At 43.0% G+C, this 27,921-nt stretch overlaps 1 protein-coding gene and 1 long non-coding RNA gene across 2 annotated transcripts; one reads left to right on the forward strand and one right to left on the reverse strand.

Annotated features, from left to right (window-relative positions):
- Positions 1-632: 632 nt before the first annotated feature.
- On the reverse strand, positions 633-2,680 carry LOC310686674. Its single transcript, XR_014516036.1, has 2 exons — positions 2,063-2,680; positions 633-1,924 (listed from the first exon to the last, which is right to left on the reverse strand). It is a non-coding gene; the product is annotated as an uncharacterized lncRNA (long non-coding RNA).
- Positions 2,681-3,676: 996 nt separating this feature from the next.
- TULP3 (TUB like protein 3) lies at positions 3,677-27,142 on the forward strand. Its single transcript, XM_083460552.1, has 11 exons — positions 3,677-3,850; positions 6,421-6,472; positions 6,845-7,007; positions 10,681-10,857; positions 12,266-12,396; positions 12,776-12,973; positions 15,426-15,538; positions 19,784-19,898; positions 22,148-22,246; positions 22,979-23,150; positions 24,175-27,142. Exons 1-11 carry the CDS (start codon positions 3,807-3,809, stop codon positions 24,306-24,308), a joined length of 1,398 nt encoding a protein of 465 aa, XP_083316678.1. The 5' UTR covers positions 3,677-3,806; the 3' UTR covers positions 24,309-27,142.
- Positions 27,143-27,921: the final 779 nt, after the last annotated feature.

The raw sequence follows: 27,921 nt of genomic DNA on the forward strand, positions 1-27,921 counted from the left end.
GATTTAGAATATAAGGCACTCATTTCAGTCTGCACAGGAGACAGCTTTACTTTGAAAGATTTAGAGAACAAGGCACTCATTTCAGTCTGCACATCCGCTCTTGTATAGTAAAAGTATCTCTTTCCCATTCAACCCAAAATTGTTTTAATGCATTTCACTTTATAATTGCACTACATAAATGGCTTTCATCTTCTTGTTTTCTCTATACACGGAGGTTTAAAAAAAAAATTGAACATTGATGTTACTCATAATGCATGTTCTCATGTCATCTAAGGAAATTGATGTATCGGAAAAGGAAGTATTTTAGGAGTAGCTTAAGTTGTGTGGTTGCTTTGTTTATGTATTGACCTGCTTTCATGGCACATTTCTGTCCTTAAAGACACCGTTTGGTTTTAAGCTACATCTTACCAATAACATCCCTGAATGAGGGTTCATGTGCATCATTATAGTCTAGTTTCAAAGAGAGCCTTGGCTCCTTCATGAGAAGGAAAAGATGTATTTGGTCTTTATTTCTCTTTCCTTGTTATATTTATTGTTAAGAACAATTCAAATTGTATTAATTAATGAGGTTACTCGGGTTGGAGATGAAATGACAAGAGACCAACCAGATAGAATTCAAAACACAGCAGTGGTTACACCTGATCCTTTATTGCAAAATACAGAGTGCAGTTGCAACAGGGGTTGCATTGTATACAGCCAGCCCTCTTGGTAAGTTTCCCTTTCCACTCACCTACGTTCCCAAGGTCCCAAATGCAACCAAAGCAATGAACACAAACACCTTGGAGGACGGAATCAGTGTCGGAGCAGATGCATGTGAAGCCGTACGTCCAATGTTCAAGAAGCATAGCTTTGGTGGAACCCTTCCACAATCCCATACCTACTTCAGCACTATCCAAATGTCTCACAGTCTTTCCCCATTGAGACAAAATGTAAGTTCTGTTATGGCAAGTGAGGCGGTTCCACTGAAGAAAGCCCGTCCCATGGTGAGATAGGTGTCAGTTTGTATTAACAGTTCCCATACTTGAGTATTCTGTCACTTGGGTCGAAAGGGATGGCGAAGAAGGGACCAGTTACGCCTGATCCTTTATTGCAAAATATAGAGCGCAGTTGCAACAGGGGTTCTCGCTCCTAATCATCCAATGTGGTATGGAGAAAGAACCCTGAACAAAAGGAAGGCACGGCATTTTATACTTTTCTTACAGCACCATATGTTTCTTATAATTCTCATTACTACAGGATTTTTTATAATGATGGGGGGGCTTGCCCCTCCAGCATGCAGTATGCATCCCCCCCTTTGTTCACACACACAATGTCTCCTCAGAGCACCACATAACACACGACACCACCAATTTTCAACCTTGTTCTGTTCGGGAAGAAAATGGCTACCAAGGGGGGGAGCTTGGGACATGAGTGAGGGCAGCTATAATCCCTAAATCTGCTGAGCTCAGGTACTCAGCAGCCCCTCTGCCTGAGTGATCATCTCTGGCATCCTAATACCTGAGTCCAGACAAGTAGCAATTCCAGAAGCAATAGCAAACCCAGATCAAGACAAAAGGGTGTGATCAACTTGGTTGGGAAACAAGGACATGTAAATATCTCTTCTGTATCACTTGATGGGTGTATGTTGGAGGTCAAGACAAGGAAGCTGATGCTCAGGTTTCTGTCGCCAGACCCTCCCAATGTGTGATGTATTTGTGATGTATGGATGATGTAATTTTAGGGGTGTTGTGGGTATCTTTGTAAAACTGATAAAAGTGGGAGCCATCCTTTGTTGTGGGCTTCTTCCTGCTGCTTCTGTGGGGTGGGTGGAAGTCCTGTTGCAACAAGTCATTTGAATAAAGACCAGGCCTACTGGCTGCTGTTTTGGTCCTATATTCCTGGCTGGTGTCTTTGTTTGGTAATCCAAGTGAGCCCAAGGATTTTCCTAGAACAAATAACATGTAGTGATAATGATGGTAATAATAGGGTTATTAGACTTCATGCATCTGATGAAATAGCAGTCTATGAAAGTTTCTCCTAAGATAAAGGAAAGTGGAAATAATTTGAGACGTCCCTCACTCACCTGGTTGCTCTTGCTGACAATGGAGGCAGCAGAATAATGCACTGCAGGGATGGGAGCATTCCTAGGGTTGGCGTCCTGCAGGGTGGGCTGAGGGGGCAGAGGAGTGGGTCAAGTTCAGGGGAGGACTCCGTGAGGAGGGGGGTGCCTTCTGGGCCAGGGAGCCTATTCTGGGCTGCAAAGGGGCACGTCCCAGGGCAGGAGCAGCAGGCGGGGTGGGGTGGGGGTCAATTAATTGGTGTGTGCTCACTAAGAGACTTCTGCTGAAGAGGGGCATCACCAGGAGAAGATTCAATGGTCATCATGTGGAAAGAATGCATGGGAGATGACAGACAGCCTGGTTCAAGCTCAAAGGGGAGTGTTATAAGAAAATTGTATTAATAAAGGTCAATCCCTTCCTTTTTTTATGTCTCCCCGTTGTGCTGAACTATATCCTGTATTAAACTATAAAATGTTGATCTTTTCCAAACTTGAATAATGTTTGTTCTGATGTACTTTGTACCAACTTGTTCTATATATATACAGTACACACACACACACACACACAAACAAACAGTGGTACCTCGAGTTACAGATGCTTCAGGTTACACACGCTTCAGGTTACAGACTCCGCTAACCCAGAAATAGTACCTTGGATTAAGAACTTTGCTTCAGGATGAGAACAGAAATTGTGCTCCGGCAGCACGGCAGCAGCGAGAGGCCCCATTAGCTAAAGTGGTGCTTCAGGTTAAGAACAGTTTCAGGTTAAGAACGGACCTCCAGAACGAATTAAGTACGTAACCCGAGGTACCACTGTACTGACACCAGTGCCTGTTGACCCTGAGCTGTGGATTCCAGATTTTTGCAGGAATGGGTAACTTGGAAGCATTTTAACTAAGCACATACAGCCTGAATCAGTCTTAAAAAGTGTCACAGAGAGCTATTGGGATGGGTGCCGAGAAATTATCCCCCTCCAGCTTATTCACCGCTACGTCTTTCCAGAATGTGGAATAATAAGGTGTAGGGATATCCGGCATCCTAGGACCTCTCGGCTTATCGCGAAGGAAAATGCCATCAGAATTAGGAATAATGAACTCCAAAGATACAGCAAATGGTCGGAGCGTGGACGGAGTCCAGCTTTCTAGCTTGGCCCTGGCTTCACGCGGGGAGACGGGTGCGAGGAAATGATCTGCGCTACAGCAGCCCTGCAGTGGAGTCCACCATTCGCGCTGAAGCTTCGGGCGGCCAATACGGAATGCTCCCCGGGGCCACCACTGAGGCGCCCCCGAACCTGGCAAGCGAAGGGCGTTTTGCCAGTGGCGTAGCGTGGGTTGTCAGCACCCGGGGCAAGGCAAGTAATTTGCGCCCCCTAACCCGTGGATTTGCGCCCCCTAACCCTAACCCCCAGATGTTGCGCCCGGTGCAGCCCGCCCCCCTGCACCCCCCACGCTACGCCACTGCGTTTTGCAGCCGACGGCAGGATTTTGCTCGGAAGAAGCAGCAGCGCCACCGCGGACGCCCCACTCCAGGCTGCCTGTCTCGAAACCCCGGAACGCCCCTCCCACCTCAAAAGAAAAGGCGCCTGCGCGGCCTCAGCGCCCGCCTCCCCTCGCGCGGCTGCCAATGAGAGCGCGGGGTACTCGGGGTCCTCGCCCAATGGCGCGAAGCTTCAGTGCCGCGCTCGGTTGCTAAGGAAGGAGGGCGGTTGCTGGGGAGCTCTGGCGGCGGCGGCGGCCTCACCTCTTGGGGTTCCCATGGTGATGACAGGATGGCGAGCGGCAGCGGGCTGATTTGCCCCAGCGCTGGGGCCAGGTAAGGCGGCCGCCCTTGCTGCCACCCTCCGCCCTCCTCGCCACGTATCCCGGAGGGGAGGCGGCCGGCTCAGGCGTCGGCCTCGCTCCCCCCCCCCGTCCCCCAGGGTCGGGCTTGACCCCCCGGCTGCTTCAGCGCCGCCCGCCCTGACTGCGCCCCCTCCGCTTTTTGGCACCTATTTGTTAGATTTAAGGGGAAGTCTCTGAATGGGTGGGGTGGTTGTTCCCCATAAGGATTTGGGGAGGGTACGTAAACATCACGAGGCGTTATTTTATTTTTCAGCGAAAGTAAGTAAGCCTCGAAAATGAAAACGTGCGCCGCTAACTCAGCGCGCAACTGGTCGCTCGGGAAGTTAAAAGCGTCCGGCCCAGCCGTCCCCCCTCCGCGCAGCCTCCGATCCCCCCTCTTTCAGCGAAACGCGGAGATCCCCCGTGCTTTGAAAATCCGAACAGGGGAGCTGCATCAATTGCACGGGGAATTTCCAGATTTAAGGAGTGGGAAGTGTGCGGCAAGAGAAGGAGAAGGGGCGAGGACGAGGGGGAGTTAGGGGAGGCGCAAGCAGGGTTCACAGCCCCCCTTAAGCCGAGGGGTGGACACATGGGGGTAGCCAGGATTAATTTTAGAGGGGCAGGCATTGTTGGGGGGGGCAGAACCCAGTTATCTGTGACACATTTGGTCAGTTAACTATTTTTATTTATTTGCTTGATTTAGGGGGGGTAACTGCCCCCCTGCACCCTCCTGGCTACACCCATGTGTAGACAAGCCCTTGCTTGAAGCCCTAACCAGGGCTGGCCCAATACATTTTGGCATTTGAGGTGAAACACAAAATGGTGCTCCCCTACTAATTCACATTAGGAACACGAAGGAATAAAGATCTACATTGTGATCTGCTGCCCTGAAGGTCTTGCTGCCAGAGGCCTCACTTTGCCTCATGTGTAACCTAATTTTCTCTTTGTATAATCCCAGTTTCCAACATTCTGCTGTGCCTGGATGGGATCAAACACCAGAATTCAGGATAGAAATATAAATGTGGGATCAGGCTAGATTCTTCTTGGTTGTTGCTGCCTGGGAGCAGCTTTAACCATTGACCTAACAGTGTACCTCTTTTTGGCTCATTTTCTCCCATACATGTGGTGATAGCAATGCTGTTTTCTGTAGTGAATGGGCTTTCGCACTCTCAAAGGCATGCTGTGACAGTTTTGCCCGGCATTTCAAGGCTAGAATCCCACAGATCAGACAGAATTTAGATGCCACAGTTAGGCTTGTTCTAATAGATGTCCAGAGCAATTTCTAGTGCAGCTGTAATGGATCTGTTTCAGTTGTTATGGCCTCAGGATGTGCATAAGCTGCTTGAAGGAGTTTGGCTGGTTGGTTGCTTGCTCACTCCCTTTGGATCTAGCTGAGAGGGAATGACTGGATGGATCCAGGAAGTGATTAATGTATCATTGTGGAAGAGTGGGGGAGGTGCCTTGAAGGAGGCAGGGATGTGCCTTCTCCTCAAGCAGCCCTCCCTAGACCCAGAAGTGCTGAACAACTGTCACCAAGTTGCAAATATCATTTTCTTGGGAAAGGTGCTGGCAAGGCTGGTGGCACGCAGGCTGCAGGCATGCTTATAGGAAAGTGATTGGAGAAGTTTCAGTCTGTCTTCAGGTGTGGTCATGGCACTGAAACTTTTGTTGGGAATGGGATGGAGGAGTGTGACCATTCTGCATGCTTTCCTGTGGCTTTTGAAACCATTGACCACTGTATTTTCCTGGGGCAGCTCTGTGACTTAGGGTTTATGGGCACTGCTTTATGTTGACAGAAATTGAGTGCTTAGGGGTTTGCTGAAAGCAGTAAATTTGATATAATTTGGATGCTTTCTTATGTAAACACAGGTGGTAATTTGATGCAACCTCTATTGGTTGCATCAAATCGCTCTGTTCTAGAATTTAAGCAACTCACCTGAGATAGTATTATTTGGTTGTAGTATATTTATTTGCCATGCAAGTATGGTATCGCTGTATCCTGTTTGTATTGTTTGTTCTGTTCTATGTGTTATGTAAAAGCTTCAATGAAAACCAGAATTTCAAAAGTTGTGCATAATGGTGAAAACATTAGGTCTTAGATACTAGAACAAAAACTTGGGTTGTTCATCCTACATTTGCATTAATATTGTTTGTGTTTGTTTCTGGAGAAACATTAAAAGAATAAGAATAATTCTTAATATTCTTAATAATTCTTAATATTTTTAAGCACGTGCTTTGCAATCTTACAGGGTAGGTTAATGTCATCTCCATATTGAATGTGGGGTTGGGGAGCAGAAGGAAAGTGGCTTAAGTAAGGTCGTGGCTAAGATGAAATTTGATCTAATACTGTTGAGGTTTGTACACTAATTACTGTATTTTATATTTGCTGCTGGTGCTCAAACCCTGATGAAGGGTGGACTTAGAAACATAATTAATCAGTCAAAAATCTTATATATATGCTGCATATGTTGTCAGATTTTGACTCTTTTTCCTGAACTATTTGTTACAACCACATTACTGCATGAACAGAAATGCTAATACTTCATTTCTCATCTTTCTCAGTGGCTTTGAGGATGAAGCTTTGAAACTTCGTCAGCTGAAACTGGAGAACCAGGTAATCAAAACCACAAGGCAGTGCCTGACAGGTATTGTAGTAGTGAAAATGAGTAATTGATTATCTCATGAATTTGGATCTTGCAACAAGCTCATCTAGTTACACCATGTCTTTATTTTTGTAAATTCAGATAATTTGAGCAGGGTAAGGTAGAGTAAAATGTTTGTTTAAACTTGCATCATTAGTCAAAAGACTTTATTATATGGCTGTTTGTAAATTAAATAATTTATAGCCCCAGATGAAATTTGTTTGTTTAAACTTGCATGATCAGTCAAAAGTACTTTAAAGTACTGCATTGGGCATTACATATAACATTGCAGGAATTCCTAAGATCTATTGCTGAGGCTAATAAATGAGTGTATTCCTTGACAGAGAGCTCTTCTGGAAAAGAAACAGAGGAAGAAGCGTCTTGAACCCTTGATGGTGCAGCCAAATCCAGAAGCAAAGTTGCATAAGGTGAAGCTCAAAGGGTCTGAGGAGCAGAGCCCTTTAGTAGGACCCCATGTGCCTGTTTGCAGTGATGTTCACCTCCAAGGTGAGTGAAGTCTTTGTAATTATTAAACGTTCTTTTACTTTCAGTAATCCCCTGAAATAAGCACTATCAAATTCATGAGAAGTTGGCACTCTAAAATATTAAGTATTGTATTTACAGATGTGCTCGTCCATACTGTAGCAAAATGTATAGCTAACTATTTGTCACGGTTGAAACAGGCATGTTGAAACAAACTAAGCTGCTATACAAAATGCAACTCTCCCTGGAGTTTACAGCAGGTGTTATGTGAGGAATTCCAATTGTATACAGTGGTACCTTGGTTTACGAACTTAATCCGTTCCGGAAATCCGTTCTTAAACCAAGGCGTGCTTTCCCATAGCAGCGGGGGACTCAATTTACAAATGGAACACACTCATCAGTAAGCGGAACATGTTCTTATTCCAAGGCAAAGTTCACAAACCAAAACACCTACTTCTGGGTTTGCAGTGTTCTTAATCCAAGTTGTTCATAAACTAAGCTGTTCTTAAACCAAGGTACCACTATTCAAAATGGGGCATCATCATTGGTGTTCTGTGTCAATTTTTTTTTTTTTTACTTCAAACAGTATGGCTGAAATTAAGTTATACAAACACCAGCCATTATTTGCTGTTGTGTCCATGTTTTCCATAGAATAATTGAATGTAGAATCAATAATTTTTGTAATCAAAGTATACAAATATGATAACAGTTGATGAATGATTCTTCTTCCCCTTACTACTTATATGCTATAGATAATGCTTCTCTGTTGACAGACAAGACAACAGAAGGGGGTAGAGGAACATATAGTAGATCGTACCAGTGTGCATCATGGACATCACACTGGACACATGGTTATGAGTGTAGTCAGGTAAGAGACATATATAGGCAAGTTATTTACACTGTAGGGCAAGGTGATATTTAGGGAGGGGAAAATAATAATAATAATAATAATAATAATAATAATAATAATAATAATAATAATAATAATGTATTTATACCCCACCCATCTGGCTGGGTTTCCCCAGCCACTCTGGGTGGGTCCCAACAGAATATTAAACAGAATAAAACTTAAAACATTAAAAACTTCCCTAAACAGGGCTGCCTTCAGATGTCTTCTAAAAGTTGTATAGTTATTTATCTACTTGACATCTGATTGGAGGGTGTTCCACATGGCGGGCACCACCACCTAGAAGGCCCTCTACCTGGTTCTCTGTAACCTCACTTCTTGCAGTGAGGGAACTGACAAAAGACCCTCGGAGCTGGACCTCAGTGTCCAGGCTGAATGATGGGGGTGGAGACGCTTCTTCAGGTATATTGGGCCGAGGCTATTAAATATAGTTTATATTTCTATAACACAGCATATGGATCGCTCTTATCCAGTCATTGCTCCTTCAACTGTTCCTCATAAGGCTTCGTTTCCAGACCCTTGATCATCTTGTTCACCTGACTCTGCACATGTTCCAGCTTGTCAATATCCTCCTTAGATGCTGGTGCCCAGAACTAGACACAGTTCTCTAGGTGTGGTCTGATCAAGGCAGAATAGGGCTAGACTATTGCTGCCCTTCATCACGACACTATACTACTTTTGATGCAACCTACAATTGAATTAGGGACGTGGGTGGCGCTGTGGGTTAAACCACAGAGGCTAGGACTTGCCGATCAGAAGGTTGGCGGTTCGAATCCCTGCGACGGGGTGAGCTCCCATTGCTCGGTCCCTGCTCCTGCCAACTTAGCAGTTCGAAAGCACGTCAAAGTGCAAGTAGATAAATAGGTACTGCTCCTTCCGTAAACGGCGTTTCCATGTGATGCTCTGGTTCGCCAGAAGCAGCTTAGTCATTCTGGCCACATGACCTGGAAGCTGTCCACTGGCTCCCTCAGCCAATAAAGCGAGATGAGCATCGCAACCCCAGAGTTGGCCACGACTGGACCTAATGGTCAGGGGTCCCTTTACCTTTAACTTTATACAATTGAATTAGCCCTTTTTGTTGCTGCATCACAATGTTGTCTCACATTAAGTTCATCTGCTCAATGACATTGAAGACTTTCAATTATTTTGAGTTCTCCTTCATGGTCAGGCTGTTCAGGTGGTCACCAACAATATGGGTACCCTTTGTCTTCATCTACCGGTATATAGAAGATAGTACAAGGTTGAGGACCTTGCAGCCCTCACACTGCATTTGTGAAATGGGTGCATGCTCGGATGCATAGTTCTGATGGTGGCGCATCTTGCTACCATCAATTCTGTGGCAGACGTTATTGCCCAGTTGCTTGTTCTCACAAGTGGGTACCTGCCCCCGGGTGGTCTGCGTCATGCTTCACCCTTGGGATACACAATGTTTGGCAACCTCCAGGAACAGGCGCTGCTTGTCGATTATATGTTTTCTGAAGCATTTTTTTAAACTTCTACACACCCACCCCGTTTCTTTATGATCCCCTGAAAATTTGAAGCCTGTTGGGAGGCCTTGCTCTCTTAATGGCTCAACCCCTATTTGCCAACTTATAAGGTAGCTTTCCTTATTGCCATCACACCTGTAAGAAGGACGAGTGAACTTTGTGTGCTACAGTTGAACTGCTGTTGGAGATGTCCTTGGATATCTGGCAAACCCTTGCCTTCTGTGTGGGCAGGACTGCAAGCTGTAAGAAAAATCATGGCTATTTCTCTGCTATGAAGGTCCTAGGAATTGGTTTCCAGTCTCCCTCCAGATCCTTCCCTGCTAGATTTCATCAACCATGAGCTCTACTCTGAACTGACTCAACTCCTAGTGCCTTTGGTTGTGCGCACATACTCAAGGGAAGTCATGTTTTCCACAGCTTTTTCTCAGGGAATTCTCTGGGTAGAACTCTTCCTGCATCACTGTCTGATTGAAGGCCTCAGCACTACAGGGTTGATGTTTAAGCATAGGTGGAGACCTGTTTCAGACAGGTTGCAATGAGCTTGGGAGCCAGGGTGGTGTAGTGGTTAAGAGCGATAGACTCGTAATCTGGGGAACCGGGTTCGCGTCTCTGCTCCTCCACATGTAGCTGCTGGGTGACCTTGGGCCAGTCACATTTCTTTGAAGTCTCTCAGCCCCACTCACCTCACAGAGTGTTTGTTGTGGGGGAGGAAGGGAAAGGAGATTGTTAGCCGCTTTGAGACTCCTTAAAGGGAGTGAAAGGCGGGATATCAAATCCAAACTCTTCTTCTTCTTCTTCTTCTCTGTGGCCTTTTGGAGCACCTTTCTCACTTCCCTGGTTACTCAGCCTGTCATATGTAGGGTTGTGCAGAGGCCACACATACACAAAAGGCTGCTTACGCATCACTGTGGTTCTTTAAAGTGATAGTGCGTGCAGTTGCCCAACCCACCTTCCTTGCCCGCTGCAGGTCCTGTCATCCTGCTCTTGCTCTACTGCTGCTTCCTCTTGCTGCTGTCCTTCAGAAATGGTTGGCAAGATAGGAGCCACATCCTTTTGAGTGTGCCCTGTAGGCGTGGGCTGCCCAACTAAACTCTTGTCTTCCTCTGGAAAAATTCTGAGTTTAGCTGCAGAACTAAACAAATGACCACTTGGCAAACCACAATTTTGGTTATCCATCATGTTTTTTCTTGCTTGCATCTAGAATACTCCAGTATGCTTCCATAATGGCATCTAGACTACTTGTGTAATTAGAAAATAACTGTACACCACATGCTTCAACAATGCATTTCACCCTGGTCTGTAGGCTTTGATGGTCCAGCTATCTTCCTGAAACCAGGGATTCAGGAGTTGGGGCCTAAACTCCAGATAATTTCACTTGGATCATCCTCAACAGAAGATGACAGTGAGCCAAAAAAGACTGAGGAAAGTACAATAGATAAAGCTTCCAATGTGAATCTGCAAGACATTCTGCAGAAACGAGGTAAGAAATTGATCTAAAGAGCTGGTTCATGAACACTAAGCCCAGGGTATGGTTTAGCACAAATGACTTTTTTCCCCAGAGAGGTGAGAGTTTATTATTTATGTTGTGAAGCACCCTGTGATCTTTGGGTGAAGAGTGGTGCACAAATTTAATAAATAATAACAAATAAATAATTATATTGTATCAAGCAAATACATAAATCCATGCACATTTAAGATGTTGTAAGGAGCAAGGCAAAAGGTTTTTTAAATTACACACAAAATGCAGTAGGTACTTACAGTGTAAGGAACAGTTATGCAATGACGGGTTGCTTCTCTCCCCACAGCATCTCCTTCAGGCTGCTCTTCTGCTGATGATGCCTACCTATATCTGCTGCATGCTTAGGTTCCTTCCATACCCTAACTTCCAAAATTACCAAAACTTCCTTAAAAAATTGCATGAACCATGATGGAAATAGAAGGGTTAAACAATTCATTGACAATGAAAGTGTGTTAGAATGTTGGGCAGGGAGAAGATGAATGTGTGACTACTGTATTTATTTTCAGTTTATGGCTCCAGCAGAATAGTTGCCATTTTGTATTCAAATTCTGAAAATTTATTCTAAAACGCTCCCCAGCCCACTTCTCCACTTTCTCCCACTTATTTTACTTTCTCATTATGGAAAAGATTGGTAGTAAGTGGGTTTGTTTGCCTCATAATGTAATATTTTTTACTGTCGATTTTTTTTAAATGCCAATTTAGAAAAAGGGGTTTTTACCAACAGTAAGTTCTTTCTGAGGCATATGTAAAAACCTCTTATTTGTAATTTGAACATTCTGGAACAGCAAAATTTATTCCATCTACTGTATGTGACAGCCTTTCAAGTATTTGAAGATGACCATCACATTGCCTCTTAATTGTCTCTTTTCCAGACTAAACATACTTGACTCCTCCCCACCCCCACACAACTTGGTCTCCAGGCCTCTCAGAACTGGATGTGCTATTCTGAGGCCAGGACTGACCAAAGCAGAAGAAAGATTCTGTCTTGTGACCTGTTGATACATCCTGAAATTACATTCATCTTTTTAGCTGCCATGCTATGCTGATGACTCATGTTTCACTTGTGGTCTGCTAAAACCCCTAAGATCTTTCTCATATTTTATGGAGGAAGTGGACTGTGTAGCAAATAAAAATACTGCATATAGATGATTAGAGAATTATGGAGTTAAATTGTTACTGACTCATAGCCTGTCTGGAAAAATAAGTTGGAAGGTGTTACAAATTAATTAGGGAAGTTTGGGATGGATTAGTCATGTTGCTATTTCATATATGATGAACCTATTGCAATTTAAATTTAGGGACAATAGTGGGAGATATATCTGCTACATGGTTCCTTTTACATTAACATTTTGTTCTGGCATTTTGATAGGTATCTCTGGCAGTATGAATTTTGATGAGGAAGACACCGAGGAAGAAGAAACCAAGGAACAGTCAGGATCTCCTTCGCCCTGTTTAGAATCTCAGAGGCCTGCTTCTGCAAACAGCCAGAAGTCTGCTACGGTATGCAGTCTATTCTCCCAGTGAAAAATGTAAAAAAGAAAGCTTGTGACTGCTAGAGTCTGCATCAGCACCAACATTGCCAGATTCAACCTGTGAAGTCTTCCCCCAGACTCCTTACCCTCGTGTTTTAAAAGGAGACTTAACTGGAGACTTTACTTTATCTTGAATGCCATTATCATTATTGCTCTTATGTTTACTCCTGAAGTTGTTATTATTACAAGTCTTGCACTTTCCTCCTCTGCTCCGGTTCCCATGTTGAACCATTATAAATTCTGGAAGGTACCTTGTTGACTGTCCCAGTACTAGACAATATACCTTTATTCTCCTTAAATTTGTGTGTTGTGGGAGCACTCTGACCTGACCTTGTTTTATCTTACAGGAAACGGGTGCTTCCTGCGTGGCACTTTCTCAGACAGATGCAGAGCTGGGAGAAGTGGGAAACCTGGAGGAGTTTGTACTACGCCCAGCTCCTCGTGGTATTACCGTGAAATGTCGAATTACTAGAGATAAGAAGGGAATGGATCGAGGCCTCTTTCCTACTTACTACATGCACCTAGAGCGGGATGACAACAGAAAGGTACTGTGTTTAACCAAATAATGTTGTAGTGAATGTATTGGATGTACTGTAAAACCAAAAAAGTTCAACCTCCCCCCTGCAAGAATTAAAGCCATACAGAGTGTACGGTATATTTATTTTTAATTTTGTTTTCTGTATTGCTTACAAAGGACCTAAATTGTTCTCAACACTTATGCATTAGAAAGTTAAGAGAGTCCCTGCATGAAGGCTCACAATTTAATAGACACAATTTTTAAAAGGGGCAAAGGGAATGAGAGGGAAGTGGGCAGCAAACATGGGAGCAAATGCTCCTTCAGTAGCCAGCTGATAGGGCCAAGCTGGTCTCCATGCCCTCATGATCTCCCTGCAAGACTGAGGGCACGGCTTCCCAGTGGCTCGCAGCGCCTTGTCTAGTGGCAGTGTGTGCCTCCATCTGGTTCTGCAGTCCTAGGGCAACCATCCAAATACTGTTTATAAATGCTATCTAAATGATCAACAAAAGTGATAAAACATTACAAAAAAAGCACACACCTTTGTATTTAAGTGCACATACATATGAAACATACTGAAAGAAATCAAGGTCCAGAGAGCTTATTTCCTAGCTGAAATAAATTCATCAACTGAACATGACACTTGTCAACACTTCTCAGAATCTCAGTAGCAAGCTTGTCTGTTAGCATGATTTTCACTGGACAGGTACCACTGTATATCCTTCAAGAAACAAATAACAAATTCCCTGTTAATAAATAGTGATCAACAATGCTAACACAGACCTATCGTAACAATAAAAAATAATAAATAGATTTCTAGTTAGCAGCAGTAACAAGTTTTCAAAGTTCTGCTGCTGGCATACATTGCACACCTCTCATAACTTATTACAGATAGGTAGCCGTGTTGGTCTGCCATAGTCAAAATGAAGGAATTTTTTTATTTTCTCTCATAACTTATGTTAGTTTGGTTCGCATTAAACCAGGGGCTCTCAGTCTTTGTACCTCCAGGGTCCACTGGAGAGGGCTGTTACAAAAAGGCAGCTGGTGGGGACAGAGCCAATCACAAAATGGTGGTGTGAGTTTTATGATCCCCAGATTCTGTGTTCTTTACGGAACCTGTTTCTCTCTCCCTGGCAGTAAAAGTACACGAAAAATGAATTAAACCAACCATATGCTACCTTCTATGACACCCCAGATCAGCCGCCTCACCCTACCAAATGGTGGACCCCTTGCATCAGTTCGTTTTAACACAACACTGAAAATTCCACCACGGTTCTTCTCCATTGTGTGGCTTGGTTCTTTAGGTAGTTTCAGGTTTTTTTAAGAAAAGTCCAGTGAATAGTGTATTGTGCTGACAACTTCAGGAAGTAGGTGGGTGGTGTTTTTTAGAAACAAAACCCAAAGGACTTAAGCTGCTGACTGCTTTGCATCTACATTGGCACTACAACCAGCCAAGTGAAGAGAGGAAGAACTCAGCCCAAGCTATTCTTTTATGTGGAAGCCCTTCCTGCTGTCAGAGCACTCCAGGCTAGGTTACCAGCAGCTGTTATCATCCCCCCCTCCAGGTAGACAGGCCAAGGCCTCCACCAGTTCCTGGACTCCGTGACTGAGTCACTTCCCTTGTTGATCCAAATCCTAGCTAGCTGCCTTTGCTTGTGTAGTTCCTTGAGCCGAAGAACAAGGAGGATTTTCATCAACAGGGTAGCTGCAACCTGCCTGACATCCAGCATGGAGCAGGACAATCCACGATCCCTCACTATCTTCTCTTCATTGTCCTCTTCACCATTTCCCTCAGCCGCTGCTGGAACAGTCCTCCTGAAGGTTTTTCAACAGCAGCTGGCTTAAGGAACCACTAGAAACAGCATGTTCCCCAACATCAGTATTACTAACATTTCCATCACCAGTGGCACCAGTCATGTGATTCAGCAGAACATCTACTTCTGTTCCCCCGTAGCACAAATTTTCAGTAATGGTGAATTCTGCAGGAGCAGCAGGCAATATGAAGAGGAGATGACAAGGGATTGTGGCTTGTCCTCCTCCATAATGACCTCAGGGCTGGGCTAACAGAAGCAAGCAGCAGCTGAGGCTGGTGGGAGCTGTGTGATTGGTAAGGATGCTTGATGAGTCTAATCTGGCCACTTGCTGTCCTTCGCCTCCATTGTCTCCTTTCCCCCTTCCACTCATTTCAACTTCTCCCTCTTCAGCTGCCTCCTCCTCCTCTTCATCTAGTTCAGTTGCAGTGGGAAGAGGACAGAGGAGAAAGCCAGCTTGTACGAGGGTACATGCCCAGCCTTCCTGAAGGAAGGAGTGGGTAGGTAGACGGAGGCTGGGGACTGCCAAGCCCATCTCAAACTAGGGCATGGCCCACCATGTGAGAAGTGGTGCTCTAGAGAAATTGCTTTAAAATGCATCATTACTATGCTCTCTTGAAATATTCTCTCTCCCTTCACTCCTGACCTTCTTTAAAATGTTTATATGTCTAGATATTCCTTCTTGCGGGGAGAAAAAGGAAAAAGAGCAAAACATCGAATTACCTCATTTCAATTGATCCAACAGATCTGTCCAGGGAAGGAGAAAGCTTTATTGGAAAACTCAGGTGAGACTCTCAAAGTGATGTGACTTATACTGTGTTCATCTCGCCCCGTACTGTCTACTTTATTTTTTTTTTCAATATATATTTATTAAGGTTTTACAATAAAAAAAACATATTCAATGAAATAACATTAATTATTTGACATCTTTTCATCATCACTTTGGACTCCCTCACACCTCCCCCACACACTTGCATCGTTATAAAATTATTTTCAAGCAAATTATCATTTTGTTCATAGTCTTTGGATTCAGTCATTAAAGTATGGTTAAACTTAAGTCTAGTTTAGTGATAGACAGTTATTTCTGTTCTGGCATCCCTATCAACATTCAGCCAAATTACAATATTTTTGTAAATAAATCTTAAATTTCTTCCAGTCTTCTTCAACTCTCTCTTCTCCCAGATCTCGGATTCTGCCGGTCATCTCAGCTAGTTGCATATAGTCCATCAGCTGCATCTGCCATTCTTCCAGGGTGGGTAGCTCTTGAGTCTTCCAATTCTTAGCGATCAATATCCTTGCTGCCGTTGTTGCATACATAAAAAATGTTCTGTCCTTCTTTAACACATTCTGGCCGACAATGCCCAAGAGGAAGGCCTCTGGTTTTTTGGTAAAGGTATACTTAAACACCTTTTTTAATTCGTTATATATCATCTCCCAGAAGGCCTTCACTCTAGGGCAAGTCCACCAGAGGTGAAAGAATGTTCCTTCATTTTCCTTGCATTTCCAACATTTATTATCAGACGAATGGTATATCTTAGCCAATTTAACTGGGGTCATGTACCACCTGTATATCATTTTCATTACATTTTCCTTCAGAGCATTACATGCAGTGAAGTTCAGCCCAGTGGTCCACAACCTTTCCCAATCTTCAAACATAATATTATGCCCAACATCCTGTGCCCACTTTATCATTGCCGATTTGACCATTTCGTCTTGTGTGTTCCATTTCAGCAGCAAATTATACATTTTTGAAAGTACTTTAGTCTTAGGTTCTAACAGTTCTGTTTCCAACTTCGACTTCTCCGCCTGGAATCCTAACTTTTTATCATTCTTGAATATTTCTTTAATCTGAGCATAGTGTAGCCAGTCTCGCACTTTGTCTTTTATTTTCTCTAAACTCTGCAATTTCCAATTTTCTCCATCTCTTTCTAGTATCTCCCAATACTTTGGCCAATTGGCCTCCATATTGGCTCTTTTTGGGGCCTTGGCCTCCAAGGGTGACAGCCACCTCGGAGTTTTGTTCTCCAATAAGTCTTTGTATCTTGTCCAGACATTAAATAATGCTTTCCTGACAATATGGTTCTTAAAGGCCTTATTGATCTTAACCTTATCATACCATAAATATGCATGCCATCCAAAAGCATTGTTAAAACCTTCCAGATCCAATACATCCGTGTCCTCAAGAAGTAGCCAGTCTTTTAGCCAGCAGAAAGCTGCGGCTTCATAGTACAATTTTAAGTCTGGCAGGGCAAAGCCCCCTCTTTCTTTCGCATCCGTTAGTATCTTAAACTTAATTCTGGGCTTTTTGCCCTGCCAGACAAATTTAGAAATATCTTTCTACCACTTCCGGAAGCACTCCGTCTTGTCTACAATCTGCAAAGTCTGAAACAAAAATAACATTTTTGGCAATACATTCATCTTGATGGCAGCTATTCGGCCTAACAATGAAAGTTTTAATTTTGACCAACTGTCCAAGTCTCTCTTAATTTCCAACCAGCATTTCTCATAATTATCTTTGAATAGACTCAAGTTTTTTGCTGTTATGTTTACCCCTAGGTATTTCACTTTCTTAACCACAGTTAATTCTGTCTCTCTCTGAAACCGTCCCGACTCAGTATCTGTCAGGTTTTTTCCCAAGACCTTAGTTTTTTGTTTATTTAGTTTGAATCCCGCCACTCAACCAAAATCCTGAATCAGTTGTAGTACTCTTTTCGTACTAGATTCTGGCTCCTGTAGTGTCAAAACTAGGTCATCTGCAAACGCTTTGAGTTTGTATTGTTTCCCTCCAACCTGGATCCCTTCCACCAGCCCGTCCCCTCTAATCATATTCAAGAGCACTTCCAGAACCGAAATAAATAGTAGCGGGGAAATCGGGCAGCCTTGTCGTGTACCTTTTTCAATTTTAAACTCTTCTGTAACCACATTGTTAACTATCAATTTGGCCTTTTGTTCTGAGTATATTGCGTCAATCCCATTCTCGAACCCCAAACCCACTCCCATTTCCTTTAAATTCCCCTTCATAAATTTCCAGGATATGTTGTCAAAGGCCTTCTCCGCATCTATGAAGATTAAAACTGCTTTAGTATTTATGTCTGTTTGCAAAAGTTCCAGTATGTCTATGATGTTCCTTGTATTAGCAGACATATGTCTGCCTGGGAGAAAGCCTGCCTGGTCTTTGTGAATTACTTCACTTAAAACTTTCTTGAATCTACTTGCCAGAACATCTGCAAATATTTTGTAATCCACATTTAAAAGGGAGATGGGACGGTAGTTCTTAAATTGTGTCTTTTCAATTTCCGACTTTGGTATCAACGTAATAAAGGCTTCCTTCCACGATTCCGGCGCCTTCTTCCCCTCCATAATTTCGTTGCTGACCTCCATCAGTGGTTGTATCAGGTAGTCTTTCAGTGTCTTATAATACTTGGAGGTCAGCCCATCTGGCCCTGGCGATTTGCCCTGTTTCATATTCTGGATGGCCTGCTCAATCTCTTGTTGTGTTATTTTGCCATTCAGAATTGTTCTGTTTTCTTCTGACAGCTTTGTTAGTCCATTTTTCTCCAAAAATCGTTTCATCTCTATTTCGTCTTGTGGCCTTTGAGTATATAATTTTTGAAATATTTCTGGAAACTCTTTCTAATCTCTCCGGGGTTCTGGATACTTCTTCCTTCAATCTCTAAACTTGTTATTGTATTTAATTTTTGTCTCCTCTTCAACTGCCAAGCTAGCAGTTTTCCACATTTATTAGCCGATTCAAAAGTTTTTTGTTTCATTATTTTAATCTTCCATTCTATTTCCTGATTTATCAGTTTAGAATATTGCGCTTGATGAAGTTTAATTTCTCGCAGAATCGGCTGGGACTTCGGATTAGATCTTAGCTTCTTCTCTAACTCTTTAATTCTTTCCAGAATTTTGTCCTTCCTTTCATTTTGTTTCCTTTTCTTTATAGTATTCTGTTGTATCAGGAACCCCCTCATCACGGCCTTACTTGCGTCCCAGATAATTCTTTTTTCCACCGTAGTGTTCATATTAACTAGTAGCAGCTCTCCAAGGTCAGGCCTTTTTCATCCTTGCTACTTAAGATCTGTTTGAACTTGAGATGCCTGGGATTGAACCTAGAATCTTCCATATGAAAAGCTTTGTCACTGAGAGCTATGGCCCCTTCCTCGATGTTCAGTGAGGTGGTGGGGGCTTGCTATGACATGTTTTGTATCTTGCTTCCACAACAAAAAACCTCAGCTGATCCCAATGTAGGCTGGATACTTTTGTGATTTTCCTGTGTTGTGTGACTTTCTCTGTTATGGCTTTTTGTGGCATAATTCCTTGTATGGTGAGAATCATAACCTGGTGCTTAGGCAATACTGGGCTAGACGGATCAATTACGTATGTTCATGTATGTCAGGGGTGGGTAACGTGCAACCCTTCAGTCATTGCCGGGCTATAAATCCCATCACCCTTGAACGTTGGGAGTCCAGGTTGATGTGACCCTGCAGATGTTGTAGTCAAGGATGATGGGAGTTGTAGTCCAACAGCAACATCCAGAGGGCCAAAAGATCCCCCAGTGGTGGCTGGTTCCCATGGGGGCCAGACACCACTGGTCTTGGAGGCTAGGACCCAAACCAATGGCTTCAAGTTGCAAGAAAGGAGATTCTGACTAAACACTAGGAATAACTTTATGATGGTAAGAGCTGTTAAACAGTGAACTGGCCCAACTCGGGAGGTTGTGGACTCTCCTTCCTTGGAGGTTTTTAAGCAGAGGTTGGATGGCCAGGGATGCTTTGGTTAAGATTCATGCATTGCAGCAGGTTGGACTAGATCACCTTTGGAGTCCTTTCCAACTCTACAGTTCTATGATATAGCTGAAGAAGGGCACCGAAGACCAAAGCGCAGAAAAATGTGGTGGTGGAGTTGCATAGTTTTTTTCATTTCCTGGGCAAACTAAGGCAAGCTTTGGGGAAAGAGGATGATAAAATGTCAGATGTGTTTTAAGGAGAAAGGAAATTTTCCAACTCACTTGTATTCTCTAATCCTAGATCTAATCTAATGGGGACTAAATTTACTGTTTACGATCATGGGGTTAGTCCAGTCAAAGCACAGGGACTGGTGGAAAAAGCTCACACCCGGCACGAGCTGGCTGCAATCTGTTACGTAAGTAACTTACTACTGGGGGCAGAGTGAGGGAGAAGAATTGTTCATGCTAACCTGTATTGGAAGGACCAAAGAGAACCTGCAAGGTGCAGCCTTGACTTAGTCTAGGCTTTAATCCTGACTGGTTTGAAAATTGAAGCATTCTAAAATGTATTTCACCCACAGATAATCTAGGAAACATTTATTGCTTTGTTCATAAATCTTTGTTGCAACAATTTTATCTACCTTTCTACATGCAAGATGGCTATATGGCATAGCTATCACAGACTGGTTGGATGTAGAGGAATGATGGGAGGAACCAGCTGGGGAATGGTGGTGGGATGACAGTGAGTGGTCATAGGGAGAACTGGGTGGAGGTCTTGGAAGCTGAAGAGGTGACAGGGCTTTGTGGGCAGGGGGAGTCTGTGGCAGAGAGAAGTCCAGAACTGGACAGAAGCTGAAGCAGAAGAGAAGGGAGGCCAAGAGGCAGAGGTGAGTCTGGCTGCTGAAGAGACATGAGTGTCTCTCCCTCCTTCTGCAACGAGCTCCCCTTCCCTCCTCGATCTCCCAGAACTTAGGAGAGGCATGAAGAGGGAGGGCGGAGGAGAAGTTAGCTTCACACAGGCACAATCTCAAGATTGCTTGGGGAAAACCCTGAAGAGGAGAGAACTTAGGCAGCTGTGGGGAGGACCTTCAGTCTCAGCAGCTGCCTCATGGGGGCAAGGCCTGCCAGAGATGAGTTGCTGTCCTCATGAGGCCTGACGCTCATGTGCAGATTGTGTTTTTGCTAATAAAGAGTTAACTCCAACTTGCTCAGTGGGGTTAACTGCTGGCTCACTCCTGTCACAAAATTAGTTAAGAAAAAGATGCATAATTATTTATTATAATAAAGTAATTTTCATAGTTACAATTACTGCAATAATACATCTCTGGTAGGATTTATGCAGTATATTTCAACATGTGCTAAGCCTATTTCAACACAAAGGTCACCAGTGGTCATCAGAAAAAATAATATGACAAATCTGTTAAAAAATAATAAAATTAAACATTAACAGGGTCAGCACTTCTGTAATAAAAAGCCGCTATACATTTAAGAAACCAAGTTAATACTCACCAATAAGCTTTGACTCCAGCACATAAAACTTCAGAGGAGGAAGAGGGCCAAACTTGCCAAATCTACATTGTTAACAACTGTTCTGAATAAATAGACTATTTTTCAATTATCACTAATGAAAATTATATGAACTTCTACCTTCACAAATCCCAGACCTCAAAATTTACCTGCTCAAGATAATAAAAAAAAACTTTGCTACAAAGTTGACCTTGCACTTGCAATTAACTCATCCGTGGGGTGATGAGAGCTCATGAAGGAAATTAGCCCATTCTCAGGTCCAGTTACTAAAACGAAGTACAGTGGTGCCTCGCAAGACGAAATTAATCCGTTCCGTGAGTCTCTTCATCTTGCGGTTTTTTTGTCTTGCGAAGCACAGCTATTAGCGGCTTAGCGGCTATTTACGGCTTAGCGGCTTTAAGAAAAAGGAAACAAACTCGCAAGAACTCGCAAGACGTTTCGTCTTGCGAAGCAAGCCCATAGAGAAATTCGTCTTGCGGAACGACTCAAAAAACTGAAAACTCTTGCGCGTTTTTCGTCTTGCGACGCATTCGTCTTGTGAGGTACCACTGTAGATAAGATCACACAGAAGGCAGAGGTGAGTAGTGGGAGTGAGACACAGTAGCTACTTGCTGTGGAGTATAAGGAACTGGAGCAAATCTTTGGACTAGTTACTGTGTTGAGATTCACTGCTAGGCTTGGATACTTCAGTGGGAAAGGGGTAAGGTTAAAATAGTACTTTTGCCTGCCAAAATGGTGGCAGGATCCTGGCTTTTAACTAGAACAGCTGGTTTTCTGACCCCAAGGCAACACAAAATTCCACGGCTGTATGTTCCCTGCATTTTTGTGAACCCATTAAATCTTGGTTCAGAAATAGAAATAGGCAAGCTATTTTCACTCATGTGGGTAAAAATAATGGTGTGCACTCGGGGACACTGTTAGGAGTGAGGACTGAGCCTACCCCTTCATCTCCCATCACTCCACCCTGCTTTGTTTCTTTCTGGGCAATGCTAGAGTGAAGTGGGATGTTGGGAACTGGTTTGCCTTTTCCAAGCAAGCATGGCCAGTGTATTTGCCAGACACCATTCTAATCCAATAAAATTTGTATATTTAAGGTCAGTCTTCTCCTCCTAAAATTTCTACCTCCTTTTTCCAACAGGAAACCAACGTGCTCGGATTCAAGGGACCCAGGAAAATGTCAGTCATTATTCCAGGAATGAATCTCAATCATCAACGGATTCAAATCAGGCCACGAAATGCAAGTTTCCAATTGGGTCATATTCACACTACAGTGAGAAAATGGAGTTTCAGATTTTAGTGATGATAGGAGCAGTCAACAGGCATGCCTTTGAATAACTGAATATTAGGCACTTTAGGACACTTTTCACTTAAAAGAATTCTACTATTCCCCTTAAGAGTTCTGACAGTGTAGTAGAGACATGTGTGTAGCTTATTCTTGAATCCATAATATTCAGCTAGGTTGTCATAGCCTCTGTCGAATCTTGAGTGTTGTTGCCCATCTGTGGAAGAGCACTTCAGCTGAAAGAGGGAGAGTAGCCACAGTATATAAGAGCATGTTCGCAAGTTATATGTTCTGTTTACGTGATGCAAGAAAGAGTGATCTTCAGATTTTCTAAACATAAGCTCAGTTGGAGTGGAAGGATAACAGCCTTGGGAACGGGAAGGAATAAGAAGACAGCTACACATTTTGCTTTGTAACTTTTTTCAAGGAGAGCTTAGAGACTTGTTTTGAAAAGCTATTTAAATTTATTGAAAATTGAGTTTGTTCTATATTTGAATGAGAAATAGAATGAAAATGTTGCCATTTTCATTCGCATGTGTGCCTGTGATGGTGAGTAGGAATAAAAAAAAAATGAAGTCGGGACTGTGAAGTTGAAGAGCTATCAGCAGTTTTGCAGACCAAGCCTGATGGAAAGGGGATGGGAAAGGAAACCTGAGGTCTTGTTTTCTTGCTTATTCTGTTGCACAGGAGCATGAGAGTTTGCTGTCAAAATGGCAAAATAAAAACATGGAGAACCTAATTGAATTGCACAACAAAGCTCCAGTATGGAATGATGACACCCAGTCATATGTCTTGAACTTCCATGGGAGAGTCACCCAGGCCTCCGTGAAGAACTTCCAGATCGTCCATGAAAATGACCGTAAGTCTTATGACATTAATAGCTACAGCAGAAGTTGGAGGGCTAGACTCTCAGTCCAGAACGTTAGAAGGTTCAGGGCTGAGAATGCATCCAGAATCTTTCACTAATGATTGCTGGGTTTGGTGGAGAGAAGACAAATCCAAGAAGTCACATGTTGCTTTCCAAAATCCTTTTGCTAGCACCACTGCCATGCTGAATAGGTAGATCTCTGCACCTGCGCCCCTCCCGTCCCTCTAAGCCCTTTCTCTTGTGCCAATGTTTTTCTTCCAGAAGTCTTACATGCCAAAACAGATGTTGCTCACCCAACTTACACACTCCTTTCATCAAAGTCTTTCACTTTTAATTGGCTGCAAGCCATTGTTACCATCATCTGTTGCTTGAATACCTTTGAACAGAATGGGGAGATGCTAGAATATTAATGGCCCCAATTTTACAGTGGTACCTCTGGTTATGAACTTAATTCATTCTGGAGATCCGTTCTTAAGCTGAAAGTGTTCTTATCCTGAGGCCTAGCAACTGGCTTCACCAGCCCAATATTAGGCTAACGAACCTAGGCAGCACTGGCTTTCTGCAGAGCTATACTGGGGGAGATTCACCCTGTCTTCTCCAGATCTCTCATACATAATGGCCAGCTCCATGAGGTCATCATGAGGTGATGGGCACCAAATTGAAGCATGCAATACCAGTCATTTGTGTACCATCTGCCTGCCCTGCTCCGTTGTCTAGCCCTCAGGATGCCTGATAAGATGTTCTGTCAGCTTTGATATAATGGCCAGGAAGAGGAGGACCGTCATTCTGCTATGAGGCAAAAAGGTTCCTTTTCGGCTTAAAAAATATAGGAATGGTGTCTTGAAAATAAGGAAGCGTGGGCCCTAACCAATTGTGAGAAACAATATCTGCCTCAGGGTTTGATATGTGCAGATTGGGCAAATAGCAGGTAGGGAATTGCTACGGATAAATGTGATGATTCCATTCATATGATGCAGCTAGATTATGATTTCTTTCCCTTTCTCCCTTTCTCTAGTTGACTACATTGTAATGCAATTTGGCCGTGTGGCAGAAGATGTCTTCACCTTGGACTTTAACTACCCCCTGTGCGCCCTTCAGGCATTTGCCGTTGGACTCTCCAGTTTTGATAGCAAACTGGCATGTGAATGACAGACGTAGTGCAACAAGACCGCTTCTTGTTTTTCTTCCTGTGCTAACATCTGAGAAGAAAATTGTACTTGATAATCCTGGGGTGTGTGGGGCAGAAACTAGCAGCTAAAATGTCCCCTGTGCTTACCTAGAATGAAAATGGAGCCCTGGTGGCTGACTACATAGAATGCTGTCTTTCTAAGATGTGTTCATTCTTGGAGAAGAATAAGGAAAGCGTAATCCTGAGAGGGAGGCTTTTTAGAAAAGAGCCCTGCTTCCCCCTGAGCAACTGAGCACCAGTGTCTAGGAATTCCTGTTGTTAGAATCACATTAATGAAACTTTGCTGCCTGTTTTCCTCATGAAATTACTCGTGTCCTTGATGCTAATGCCACTGATACATCTGTGCTCCTGTAACAAGAGATGTCTTGGATGTCTTGCTATTTGACAGTCCTGTTTTCCAGTAAAGTTGGTTGGTTTCCATGTGTCGCTCTGCCGCTTTGCATCTGCTGAAGAGTACTTGTTGTAGAGGTATGTTCTCCGATAAGGTGAAGTTTATTGATCAGCTTGAATAAGGCAAAATTCACCTTGTCAGTGTCTTTCCACAAGGTAATTTTTCATGAAAAGTGAAGAGATGACATCCTTGACATGTCATGCTGATAACAGTAATTGACTGATTGACATGCCATGCTAGTTTCAAGAGCCATATAAGGATTTCTAATTTTCTTGTTTCATTCAGTGATAAGCCTTTTTTTTTCATTATTAATTGATCTGTTTGTTTTTGAGAAATTATTTAAAAAACACAGCACTCCTGTTGGTAGGCAAGGAAAGCATTTTTTGTGTTAAAGGCAATCTTCCTTGTTTCATATGTAACTGTACATTCTAAATGTTCAGTTGGGTAAGATGTTTTTTGCTTTTTGGACATATTTGCTTGAATATGATCATTAAAAACTGATTAAGTGCATGTATATTCTAAGGCAGAAGGAAAGCTGCTATCTCTGCTAGATTAAGCCAAATCTTTATATTCCATGGTTGCCTACAGATTATTGGAACAGATAAGGCATTAGTGCTTCTTGACCCAAGGGACCTTGATTGCATCTTGGCTCTCAGGGGATCCTTGGGCTGAGCACCTTCTTAACTACAGCTCATAGAATCATAGAATTGTAGAGTTGGAAGGGGCCCTGAGGGTCATCTAGTCAAACCCTCTGCAATGCAGTTCATTGTGTATCTCGTAGAATTTCTTCTGTAAATTGCCTTCAGGTGTTATGCCCTGTATTTCCAAAGAACACTGACAGCTGAATAACCCCTGCTGTCATTTCCTGCTGTCTGAAGCTGCTCCTTCCCTTTCTGGTCACCAATTCTGGACTTTCATAGAATTGTAGAGTTGGAAGGGACCCCAAGGGTCATCTAGTCCAACCCCCTGCAATGCAGGAATCTCAGCTAAAGCATCCATGACAGATGGCCATCCAACCTCTGCTTAAAAACCTCCAAGGAAGGAGAGTCCACAACCTCCCAAGGGAGACCTTTTCATTAAAATGCAGTTGTGTCTGGTTTGTGTGCCATTAAAATCCCTGTATTAGTAAATACCGTGTTGTCTTCTTTCAAAGCAATGCAGGTTTGCTGAAATGTTTTCTTATAGGTGGAATAAAAACCATTATTATCAATTGTAAATTCTGCACTTTGCTGTAAGTGAACGATTACTCATCACTTTTAGAAAAAGCTGGTGAGTTGCAATTGCCTTCAAGGAAATGTTGCCACTAATAGCATTGTGCACTTGTGTAGAACTCAAGGAAGGGATGAGAGAGCCATTTCCCAAGAGATCCAGGGCCATGCTCCTCTTTTCCATCTCTATGCATCTTGTTTGTCCTTGGAAGCACAAGACCCTGCAAGATGGCATTGGCTGCATTCTGTGCTGGTGAGTCTAGATTGTTGCGTCTCCTCAGATGTTTGACTAAAAGACAGGTCCCTTGGTTGTTTCCCCAACTGTGTCAGCTGTTAAAGAACATCACTTTTTTTAAGGTTTTCATCTTTGTCCATACCACAGCTCAATAATGTTTTTCTGGTGCCAGAAATATTTTTTGTCTAGATGCACATGATCTTGCTACTTGCCTTTAGCCATTTGAATCTTTGAAATACAAACACTACAGACTTAAACTGGCTTAAACAGTCACTTCGTCTCCTCATGAATTAGTTTTGTGGGTGAAATAGGAAGAATTATTATACAATCACTAAATAACAAAATTCTTCCTATAATGCATGACAATTAATTAGTATAAAAGTGATACAGGTATGTAGTTTCTGCTGTTAAATTTGGAGCACTTTAAAGTAAGAGACTGTCCCTACCACCACATAAAATGGGGCTGGCTTCATGTGGCCAAACTTGGCTCCTGTTCCTAGCAGTCAGACTTCTCTGACTTAACCCTGTTGTGATTTCATGCTGTAGTTTGTCTATGGAATTAGGCTACAATCCTAATTTTAAACAAAAATTCTGTGTACTTCCTTGCTTGGAAATCTCGTATGCTGGAATTGGCTGACTCGGATTTTAACCCAGCTGTGGATTTTTATTACATTTCTGTTTGAACAAGCAAAAGAATGCAAAGGGTAGGAATTTACACCTTGGTTGCTGTTGCAAATGTAGTGTTATGCTGCACTTTCAGTCCTCCTCTGCCTACATATACTGTAAATGCTTCTCTGCAAAATCAGTGCAGACGATCAAGAAATAAGGGATCTCTTATTGCTTTGGAACTGTATTTGTTTTGTAGAAGCCTCCACTATGCCTAATCCAAAACTGTATGGTATTGATTATATTTATATTTTTTGTATTCCAATAAAATAATTTATATATTTAAAAATGTAATACTGCTACCAGTATGTTTCTTTTGAATGTTTTGCACTGAGTTTTGTACTCTGATTACCACTGCATGCACCTATGACACTTGCCCCGGTGATCTTGTTTTCGAAGCCTTCTCGGCCTTCCTAAACAGTTTCTAGCAACATCAAATGGGAGCCCAGTCACTACACAGACTTCTCTAGCAGCTCCCAGGTTTGGAATTCCTCTCTAGTCTCCTATAAAGATGCCCCCTATTATATCCAGCTTTTTATGCTCCCGATGACCCTCAACACCATCATTTTATAAGTCAACTGCCTGACTTAAAAGAGGCTGCTTTAGGCCGTGTAGCCCCATTAGTGGGCAGTGTTCTAATAACTGATTTAAAAGACCCTCTTCAGAGAAGCTGCTGAATTGCAACTCATCACCAAACTTAAAACCATGGAGAGACCTGGTCTGAACAAAGACATTGGATTCTTATCTCATTATACATGACTAAGCCATTTTTCACCTTCTCACCCCTTGCCTTTTCCTGTAAGACCTATTGCAGTCGTTAAGAGTCGTCAACAGGCTCATCTCAGCAATCTGCCAATCACCCATTCCCACCACCCTTCTGAGTAATACCCCTCCCCACCTTCTCACTATATAGAAGGGTCTGGCAACTTCTGTTTCAGTGTATCTGAAGAAGTGTGCATGCACACGAAAGCTCATACCAAGAACTAACTTAGTTGGTCTTTAAGGTGCTACTGGAAGGAATTTTTTTATTTTGCCTCTTGCATACAATCAGTCCAGGATACCTCAGGGACCAC

This window comes from Podarcis liolepis (assembly GCF_965112155.1).
Source record: "Podarcis liolepis genome assembly, chromosome: 9".
Classification (NCBI taxonomy): domain Eukaryota; kingdom Metazoa; phylum Chordata; class Lepidosauria; order Squamata; family Lacertidae; genus Podarcis; species Podarcis liolepis.